This window comes from Stegostoma tigrinum, chromosome 38 (genome assembly GCF_030684315.1).
Source record: "Stegostoma tigrinum isolate sSteTig4 chromosome 38, sSteTig4.hap1, whole genome shotgun sequence".
NCBI lineage: Eukaryota > Metazoa > Chordata > Chondrichthyes > Orectolobiformes > Stegostomatidae > Stegostoma > Stegostoma tigrinum.
Genome location: NC_081391.1, coordinates 17217899 through 17228601, shown reverse-complemented (window position 1 = coordinate 17228601; position 10703 = coordinate 17217899). Strand labels below are relative to the sequence as shown.

At 46.9% G+C, this 10703-nt stretch overlaps 1 protein-coding gene across 1 annotated transcript; it reads right to left on the bottom strand.

Moving 5' to 3' along the window:
• Nucleotides 1-290: 290 nt before the first annotated feature.
• Nucleotides 291-10471, bottom strand: LOC125447019 (DNA ligase 1-like). Its single transcript, XM_048521089.2, has 4 exons — nucleotides 10289-10471; nucleotides 7826-8016; nucleotides 3765-3790; nucleotides 291-1122 (listed from the first exon to the last, which is right to left on the bottom strand). Exons 1-4 carry the CDS (start codon nucleotides 10442-10444, stop codon nucleotides 500-502), a joined length of 996 nt encoding a protein of 331 aa, XP_048377046.2. The 5' UTR covers nucleotides 10445-10471; the 3' UTR covers nucleotides 291-499.
• Between the last annotated feature and the right edge of the window lie 232 nt (nucleotides 10472-10703).

Genomic DNA, 10703 nt, shown 5'->3' with positions numbered 1-10703 from the left:
TGGTTAAACTGCACATAAGAATCAAGTAAAAAGTAGAATTTGAAAGATACTTTTTTTTTAATCTAAGGTCTTTGACCAATTGCTCCCACAACTGGAAGTAATGTAACAGAACAATTTGATCACACCAGGGGAAAGTGTGTCTGAAGAGCAGAGATATTTTGGAAAGTTGCAGGGATAGCTGCCCATGCATCTCAGATCTCAGTCAACCCACACAGAGCACTTACATTGAGTTTTCTACCCATACAGTGGATGAACTTTGAACTTAAGTCACAAGGAAGTATTTGGGGAGTTTGACCTTTAAACTTTGTCAAAGCCAAAATAAACTGCAAGGAAGTATTTTATTCCCAGTTCACATGAAGGTATTAGATCCATTCTAATACATTTAGACACCAGTCATTCTCTCTTGTTGTGGATTCTCCTCTTCCATTTGATAACACTTACCATCTTCCAGTCTTTTCCCTATTTTTGTTCTCAACTCCTGAGCTGAGCCATCGATATCTCATTCTTCCACTTTCTCTTTGGACTTGGAAGCTGATGGTTTGCTTTGCTTTTTCTTGTCTTTCTGTTTCTTGTCTTCATTCCCATGTTGCCTCTTCTCTTTCTCCTTTGCTTGTTTGTCCTCCTTCCCTTTCTCCCTCCTGTCCTCCAGCTCTCGCTGCTTCTTCTCCTCTTTCTCCCGCTGCTTGGCCTCCTTCTTTTGCTGCCTCTCCTCCTTCTCTCGCTGCCGCTTCTCTTTCTCCTTCCCCCTCTTGTCATCCTTCCCTTTCTGCTTCCTGCCTTCCTTCTGTTTCTGCTTCTTCTCCTCCTTCTCCCTCTGCTGCCTCTCTTTCTCCTGCTGCCTCTCCACTTTCTCTCTCTCCTTGTCCTCCTTCATCTTCTGTTTCTTCTTCTCCTTATCCCCCTTGCCTTCCTTGCCCTTGGATTTGTCCTTTGGTTTTGATTCCTTTTTACTCCTGTCACCCTTTCCCTCCTTCTCAAGCCTCACCTTTGACTCTTTCTCCTGTGCTGGGACTGATGGAGTGGATGGAGGCGCTGCTGCCTTGGCTTTCTGAGGTTGCTGTTCCTTGTCCTCTAGCTTCTCTTTAGATCCTTTGTTAAAGAAGTTGAAACCTATCGACTTTCCTGCCAATTAAAGCAAACATATTGCTCATTAAGTGCAAAAAAAAGCGCAAACTCAGCATTTTCATTAGAAATTCAGGAACAATGTTCTAATTATTCATTCCTAATTCATCCATGACTTGTGGGAATCGCTGACAAGACTGGCATTTGTTGCCTATCCCTAATTGCTACCTGAATTGAGGCTCGTCCACCCAGCCTGCTCACCCTGGACACTTTGTGCAATTTAGCATGACCAATCTACCTAAGCTGGACATCTTTGGACAGTGGGAGGAAGCTGGAGCACCCAGGGGAGGACACAGGGAGAATGTGCAAACTCCACACAGGCTGTGACCCAAGGTGGAATCAAATCCAGGCCCCTGATGCTGTGTGGCAGCGGTGCTAACCACTGAACTGTCATGCCACTCCACAGTACCACCTGTATTGCCCATCCCCAGTACCCCTTGCAAAGGTGGTGGTGAACTGCCTCCTTGAACAATGCAGTCCACTGTTAGGTAGATCCACATTGTCCTTAGGGAGGGAGTTCTGGGATTTTAATGGCATGGAAGGGAACTTGTGAATGGTGGTGTTCCCATGTATATGCTGCCCTTATCCTATTAGATGGAAGAGTTTTAAATAAGAAAGGTGCTGTTTAGGGCAGAGATAATGGGAACTGCAGATGCTGGAGATTCCAAGACAACAAAATGTGAGGCTGGATGAACACAGCAGGCCAAGCAGCATCTCAGGAGCACAAAAGCTGACGTTTCGGGCCTAGACCCTTCATCAGAGAGGGGGATGGGGGGAGGGAACTGGAATAAATAGGGAGAGAGGGGGAGGCGGACCAAAGATGGAGAGCAAAGAAGATAGGTGGAGAGGGTGTAGGTGGGGAGGTAGGGAGGGGATAGGTCAGTCCAGGGAAGACGGACAGGTCAAGGAGGTGGGATGAGGTTAGTAGGTAGCTGGGGGTGCGGCTGGGGGTGGGAGGAAGGGATGGGTGAGAGGAAGAACCGGTTAGGGAGGCAGAGACAGGTTGGACTGGTTTTGGGATGCAGTGGGTGGGGGGGAAGAGCTGGGCTGGTTGTGTGGTGCAGTGGGGGGAGGGGATGAACTGGGCTGGTTTAGGGATGCAGTGGGGGAAGGGGAGATTTTGAAACTGGTGAAGTCCACATTGATACCATATGGCTGCAGGGTTCCCAGGCGGAATATGAGTTGCTGTTCCTGCAACCTTCGGGTGGCATCATTGTGGCAGTGCAGGAGGCCCATGATGGACATGTCATCAAGAGAATGGGAGGGGGAGTGGAAATGGTTTGCGACTGGGAGGTGCAGTTGCCTTGTCTGCTTTCCGAAGAGACCACTCTCTCCGTGACTCCCTTGTTCGCTCCACACTGCCCTCCAACCCCACCACACCCGGCACCTTCCCCTGCAACCGCAGGAAATGCTATTAATGCTGTTTAGGGCACCTTTGTGAATTCTGCAGTGCATTTTGTAGATATTACACACTGCTGCTACTGATCATCGGTGGCGGAGTGAGTGGATGTGATGACAATCAAGTGGGTTTGCTTTGTCCTGGATGGTGTCAAGCTTCTTGAGTGTTGTTGGAGCTGTACTCATTCAGGCAATTGTGGAGTATTCCATCACATTCCTGACTTTTATAGCCACCGGCTCAATTTCTCTCCTAAGGCGATCCAGGCTGTTCACAACCTTGATCTCACATTCTAAACCTATGATTTCTACTGTTGAAAAGGTTGGGGCAAGCAGGTGCAAGTTCCACTCTATAGCTACACATGCTCCAATCTTGGGACTATAACACCAATTCTTCACTGTCGCTGTGTCAAATTCTGGGGACACCCTCCCTCACAGCACTGGGTCTGTGGCTACCCCTCAGGACTGCAGCAGTTCAAGAAGGCAGCTCACCACCACTGCCTTCTCAATTAGGGGCTGGACATTCAATGCTGATCTATCCAGTCACAGCCACATGCCATGAATGAATAAAATAAAGATTATTTGGCTCTGAGTTCAACATAGAAAATAGGAGCAGGAGTAGGCCATTTGGCCTGTTGAGCCTGTTCCGTCATTCAATATGATCAGGGCTAATGATCCAACTCACTACACTGTTCTTTTCTTTCGCCCCCATACCCTTTGATCCCTTCATACATAGGCTCTTCACCACCATGACTGTGCATTTCCATCTTTGTAATATCACCTGACCAATCTATGTATCAGTAATCAATAGCTGAAACCCTTACTCATGGTCTCTGTTACCTCTGGACCTGACTGCCCCAATGCTCCTGGGAAACAGTGGCTCCACGGTAATACCGCTAGACCAATCATTCACAGGCCCAGGTTAATGTTCCAGGGATAGAGACCCTTAGCCAGATTATCCCCCACTGCACAACATGAGCAGGGACATCTAGGCTATCGGGGTGGGAAATACTCACTCCTGAAAAATCCTGGCCACATTCCCAAGAGGAGGAACACCAGGAGAATCTAAGTCTTCCCACAACCACAATCAGGCTGCCTCCTGCAACCCCCTCCCTCCCCCCACACCCTGGCACCCATCATCACCATCCCCTCCAACCCCAGCACCCCACCAGTCCTCTCTGATAACCGTTCCTATTTTACCCATAACAAGAGGATCTCATGGTGAGCCTGTCAATCCAATGCCATACCTCGACTTTTCTTCTCTTTCTTTGGCCTGTGGAACAAACCATAAAAATTAGGGATAAGTTGGGAATGCGGCAGCTATCACTCACTGATCAGTTCACATGAATCACTGCATAATCCAAGAACAAGGTTTAAGGAAAGATTGCGAATGGTAGGGCCGGGGGGTCAGAGAAGGGGCTTTCTCCACAGTAACAGAATGATCACCTCTCGAATGAATAGTGGCAGTGTGCTCACCAACATTTTATAGCACAGGTGGAGGCCCATTAAGCCCATTGAGCCTGGCTTAGCTGTTGGACAAACCCAGGCTATTGAATAGTTACACTCCCCTTAGCTCTGCAAAGAGTTTAAGTGATGATTCAGTTATCCCTTGACAGTTCCAGTTGAATCTCCTTCCACTGCCTTTTCAATCTATGCATTGCAGATCACAGTAACATGATGTGTGAAACATTTTCTCCCCATTGACCTGTTTGGTTATAGAATCATAGTCATACAGCACACAAATAGACCCTTCAGTCCAACCCGGGCATGTTAACCATAATCCCAAACTAAACCAATCCCATCTGCCTGCTCCAGGCCCATATCCCTGCAAACATTCCTTGATCGTGTACTTATCCAATGTCTTTTCAACATTGTAACTGTATCCACATCCATCACTTCCTCTGGAAGTCCATTCCACATAGGAACCACTCTCTGTGCAAAAAATTGCCCTCCATGTCTTTCTTAAACCTTTCTCTCTTGCCTTAAAAATATGCCCTGTTGTTTTGAAATCCCTCACCCTAGGGAAAGGACACCTGCCAATTACCTTATCTCAACCTCTCATACTTTTATAAACCTCCCTCAAGTCATCTCGCAACCTCCCATGTTCCAGTGAAGGAAGTCCCAGCGTATCTAGCCTCTCCTTATCACTCAAACCCTCCATTCTACTTGGTCTGCTGACAATTAACTTTAAAACTGTTTCCTTTGGTTACAAATCCTTCCCTCAGTAAACACAATGTCTCTTTATTTAGTCTACCAAAACCACTTTCATAACGTTGACCACTTCTGTTAAATCTCTGGATTTGGACTCAAATTCTCCTGGAATGGCAGGAATTAATTTTAGTTCCCAGCGGTAAAGTTACCATGTGACATACGTTTGGCCAGCCTCAATTTAATTCCTGAATCATACCACCTCGTTGGCTAGCGTCCGCTATTCAACCTTCTTAGGCCAAGAGGGCTTGCGATGCTTTGGGATACCATCTCTGCATCTGAACCAGAAACTTGGGGTTTGAGTTTCACTCCGGGACTAGATGGACAAAGAAGGTGTATTCGTGATGTGGCCAAACACAGAGTGTCAAATAGCAAGTCCTTCCAACACATGTCAATGGTGCACAGTAAGAGAGAGAGAAAAATTCCTGGTCAGCCACATGATGGAGAGAACACTGGAGCTTCTACCATCACTATCTACAGCTCTGGGCTACATCGTGCAGGTAAAAACTCCTCAGTTTCTCCCTACCATGCCCCACCCCCCCGTCTCTGTCTCTCTTTGTCACTCTCTCTGTCTCTCTGTCACTCTCTCTCACTCTCTTTCTCTCTATGTCACTCTCTCCATCTCTCTCTATGTCACTCTCTCTCACTCTCTTTCTCTCTATGTCACTGTCTCTCTCTCTCTCTCTATATCTGTCTCTCTCTCTATGTCTCTCTCTCTCTCTCTCTATGTCTCTCTCTCTCTCTCTCTCTATGGCTCTCTCTCTCTCTCTCTCTCTCCCCAAGGAGTCAGCTAACTCCATTATTGGTCAGAGATAATAAAATGTGAGGCTGGATGAACACAGCAGGCCAAGCAGCATCTCAGGAGCACAAATTATTGGTCAGATTGATGCCAATAGCGTGGAGTCGGATTTCAAATTCACCTCCTTGATGCAGGTCTGATGGCTGTGGGTCAGGCTGAACCTGAAGAAGTAGAAAGTCTGTACAATCTGGTCAATGCCAATCCCTCAAATAACACTCAATCTAAATATTGTGCTCATTGCCACATTGCGACTTGTTGAATCTTGTTCTGTGCTGGCTATACAGCCTTCCTAGACTACGATAAAATGTACCCTCATTGGCTGTAAACCACACTTTGTGACATCCTGATGTGGTGAGAGGTGCCATGTAATGTAAGCTTTTCTTTTAAACTCATAATGGTAAATAAAAAAAGCCATGACGTGGAGAAGGCCATGGTACGGTAAAGTATCTGTGACACAGTTATTAGGAATTCTTCCAACGTTGAGATAGAGGCATTTTGTTGGAATATTGTTGAAGCTGCACCTCTGTGTATACCTGCTTTGGTAATACTCAGAGTTATACGGTCACTATGGGATAGGTGGAGGTTATTTTAGCCCATTTGTTCTCTCATTAGGACATTCAATCAGTCTTGACCCTGCACACTTATTTCCCTTAAGTGTCTATCTATTTTCCCTTGAAATGACTGCTTCTGCCACGTGTATGGACAGCCACTCATATAACTCATCATCCCGTCACCAGCACATTCCTTACCCAAAATCTTAACACTGTCTCCTGCTTGTCCTTGTACCATCAGTCAATGGGAGCAGCTTTGCTTTGCCTGCTTTACCTAAACTCATCTCAACCTGACTACCTGAGTTGCCCCTTTCATCTTCGAGGGGCACAGTCCTAGCATCTCCAATTGAATGTTGCACTCAAATATCTCACCCCTGCAACCAGAGACGGAACCATCCGGATTGCTGTACTGAGGATCAGAATGAGCTCAATGGGCTTAAAGATCTCCATCTGGGCCATAATAACTGTATCACTCTCAGGCAAATCACCTCTGCACCTTCTTAAGGGCTCTTACATTTTTTTTCTAAAGGGTGGTGACCAAGTTTGGCAACTGTGATCTAATGAGAGCTTGATAAAACTTCAGCAAATGCCTGTTTATTTTGAAGGTAGCAGTGGAATGGGACATTAATTTCTGGTCCTCTGAGCTCTGATCCCTCAGCTAGTGTGCAAAATTCATACCCATTCTCTTATTTTGATGCCAGTCTGTTGTAGGAGTGTCTAGGGAACACTCAATCACAAGTTAACTTGCAGGGGTCTGGCTGTGTGAAAAATCCAAGTGCCCTGTTTGCAATTTGCATGCAGGGCCTTACTCTCAAATCTTTTCTGTGTTAGATTTTTGTTTGTTAGGCAAGGGTGTGAACAGTGGCAGAACCAGGGTAGGCCAGTGGACTTAAGATGGAGATCAGTTGCGAATTAAGGCAAGACACTTGGATAAGTACATTGAATAGGAAAGGTTTGGAGGGATATGGGTCAAATGCAGGCAGGTGGGACTGGTTTAGTCTGGGAACAAAGATTGTCATGGACTGGTTAAACCAAAGGGTCTGCTTCTGTGCTGTATGAGTCTATAACAGACTCAAGGTTTGAGGGCTGTTTGTTGATCTCAATGGAATGTACAGCTTCAAGGGATCACTTTTGATGGTTCAAAGTTGAGTTGGAATTTATTGGAAAAAAGAAATCAACAGAAGTCATCATCACCAGACCCCTTTCAAACTATTCACAACACCACCACCGCCAACTGGACACCAGAACTCTCATTGCACCTGTCCCTCTCTCCCAAGACCACCCCCACCAATGGAACACTTCCCTCACCAAAGTGCAGTTGAAGCAGAGGTAAAAAAATGCCACACATTTATATATCACATTTTGTAACCTCGGGATGTCCCAAAGTTTCAAACTTTGACCGGTCTTGTAATATCGGGAGATATTGTAGCCAATTTAAGCACAGGAAGCTCCCATCAACAGCAGCGAGAGAATCACCAAATTACCAGTTGGATTGAGGGACAAGTTTCCACTGGGAGCCTGGGGGCAGGTATTGGGCTACTCTTCAAATCTACCTGAAGGTGGGGTTGGGAGCAGGGGAAGGGGGCAATTCCCAGTTTAATGCTTCACCACTGTGATGGGTGGCAAAGAGTCCAGAGTCTTTGTGTCAGAGTCCCTGGAGCGGGACTTCGACCCATGACCCTCGGACTCAGTTACAAAGAGTGTCCACCCTCCCTTCCTCAACCGAGCCAGCTTGAATAGGAATACCCACAATTCGACAGGAGGCCAGGGTTCTTGCTCATGGTCGAAGTAAGGCAGGCTCTCGTCATCACTCCCTTCCCTCTTGCTTTGGGTCCTCTCACTGCAGTCCGTCTTTTCACTCTTGTCGCTCTTCTTGCTTTTTTTGCTCTGTTTACTCTTCTTGCTGCTCGCACGACTCGCCTCGTAGTATTCCCTCATGCCCTGCAGCGGCGATCGGGGGAGGAGAACACAGAAAGAGGGAAAGACAAGAGATTGCATTGCTGTCAGGGAGAAAAACTGCAAGGAGTTCCTGTGGGATAGGGGCAGGGGGGTGAAAGAGGATCACTGGACAGGTTTATGAATAGAAAGGGTTTAGAGGGATATGGGTGAAATGCTGGCCAATGGGTCTAGTTCAGATTGGGGTGTCTGGTTGATGCGGGTAAATCAGACCAAAGGTTCTGTTTCTGAGCCTTATGACCCAATGACTGCAGGTGCTAGAAAAACTCAATGGGTCTGGCTGCATCTGCAGAGAGGAAGCAGAAATCATTTCAGGTCTGGTCATCCTTCAATTCTGAGGAAGTCACTGGACCCAAAACTTTAACTCAGTTTCTCTTTCCACAGATGTTGCCGGGCCTGCTGAGTTTTTCCAGCACGTTCTAAGCACTGACTGGTCCTTAGCTCATTTTCTGCTGATAGTTATACTATCAAACACCTCAGGACGAAGCATCATTCAACAGTGAGCCAAGGACCGATGCATAGATAGTACGCACAAGGCACGAATGATCAGTAAAGGATGCAAATAAAATATTAAAAATATTGACACCAAGGCTTTAGACGTGGGCTCTTCTTTTGAGGGGTACAGATGGTAGATTGTCCCTAGAGTGGAGCGATTTCAAGACTAGGGCCCAGATTTTTAAGGTGAGAGGAGAAAAGATTTTAAAAGGAATGAGGGGCAACTTTTTTTACACAGAGGGTAGTTCGTGTGTGGAATGAACATCTGGCGGAAGTGGTCGATGTGGGTACAGTTACAATGAAATAACGTTTGGAGAAGTACATGAATAGGGAAGGTCTGGAGGGATATGGGCCAGGAGCAGGCTGGTGGGACTGGTTTAATTTGGGATTATATTTGTCACAGACTGGTTGGACCAAAGGGTCTCTGACCATGCTGTGTGACTCAATGATCCATTAAGGAGCTTCAGTTATTTTTGGAACTTGTGATAGTTCTCCAACAAACAGGTAATGTTAACAGGGGATTAAATGAAAGAAGTTCAAACCAACATTTGATGAATAATATACAAGCAAGGAATCCGAATATGCTTAATAGCCTGAGTGATAAATATTGGCCATGACTGTAGGAATAATTCCCCAGCTTTTCTTCAAAGCATCCTCCCTCCCTTTAAGAAAGCAGATGGTTCATTCGGGAAGATGGCACATCCAACGGTGCACACTGCCTCAGTATTGGCTGAGGACAACTGACCTAAGGAGAAGTGGAGGGGGGGAGAGAGAGAGAGCGAGAGAGAGAGGTGGGGGATGGGTGTGCGAAGTCAGGAAAGTGGGAATGGGAAAAGAAGAGAGGGAAATATATTGTGATGTAGAAATGTAGATAAGGTGGGAGTGGACAGAGAGATGTGGAGAGGATTAGACAAGGGCAATGAAGGAGTGGGGAAGGATTGATGGAATGCAACTCTGAAGGGATAGTTTCCTGCTGCAGAGATAGTATTGCTTGTGAGGATTACTGGGCAGTAAGTGGCCTTGAACTGAGGAGTTTCCTGGGCTATTCAGAGGGCAGTTAGGAATCAACTGCTCTGCTGTGGATCTACAAGTGTGAGTCACACATAGACCAGACGAGGTGAGGATGGCAGATTTCCTTCCCTGAAGGACGTTAGCGAACAAGATAGATTCTTACAACAACAAACTACGGTTGCAATGGTCACTGTTACCTGGAGGAGCTTTTCCTTCCAGGTTTATTCTAAGCAATCCGGAGCAGGTGGGACTTGAACCTGCATCTCCTGGCTCAGAGGTTGGGATACTACCACTAGATTGATAATGGTAATTAATTAAATTCATCCATTCATTTCAATTACGGCAGCTGCTGTGCTGGGATTTGAACTCTATGCCGAATCCTCCTGGTGCTCTAGTCCCATAGCATTACCAGTACTCCACCTGTCAGGAGAGCTGGGAAATGCACCAGAGGAAAGTGTGCAGAGAAACGAGACATCCAGCTGGAATTCCCTGTGATATGGTTACACATGAGCACATGACTGAGTAGCAGAAGGAGGCCTTTCGGCCCCTCAAGCCTGCTCCAGTGCTTGATAAGACCACAGCTGACTTGAGAGTAGCCTCAGCTTCACATTCTCAACGATCACAGCCTCTCACCAAGAGATAACCTCTAAGGAAAAGGCCTGGACGGACAGCAGGAAACTGAAACCCACCACCACCTCCAGCCTCCCCCCCACCCCCAGCCCCATTTGCCCCACACCAGAGCGCCACGTACCGGTGACATCTCCGGTGGCTCTAGCTGCCAGTCAGAGAGTGTGGTGATGGAGGTCTCCAGACTGGCCTGCTCCAGGATGCATTCAATCTCTGGTGTGACAGCCTCGTAGCCGTACACTTCCTCGGGGTTGGTGTGCAGAAGGGTCACCAGCTTCATCCAGCGCTCGAACACCTCATTCTCACAGTCGGGGTGGACGTAGAGCTGCAGGTAGAAAGCCCTCCCATTTGCTAGCTTCAAACGGAGTCGCCGATTGTAAACATCATGGATGGAGATATTGACAAAACTCAGGGGAAAGAGCCTATTCCAGAAACACAGAGAAAGAAAACTTTACCAGCATCAACACATTGCCAGCCATGGTGATCCACCCGAGGGTGGAGTGGACACCAAAGATCTGAAGACATTAGGAACAGAAGTA

Coding starts and splice junctions, on each gene's coding strand:
- LOC125447019 (XM_048521089.2), bottom strand. CDS start 10,444: ATGAAGCTGGTGACCCTTCTGCACACCAACCCCGAGGAAGTGTACGGC. Junction 8,017..10,288: donor AGCCACCGGAGATGTCACCG/GTACGTGGCGCT, acceptor TCGCCGCTGCAG/GGCATGAGGGAATACTACGA. Junction 1,123..3,764: donor GAAAGAGAAGAAAAGTCGAG/GTATGGCATTGG, acceptor TTTAATTGGCAG/GAAAGTCGATAGGTTTCAAC.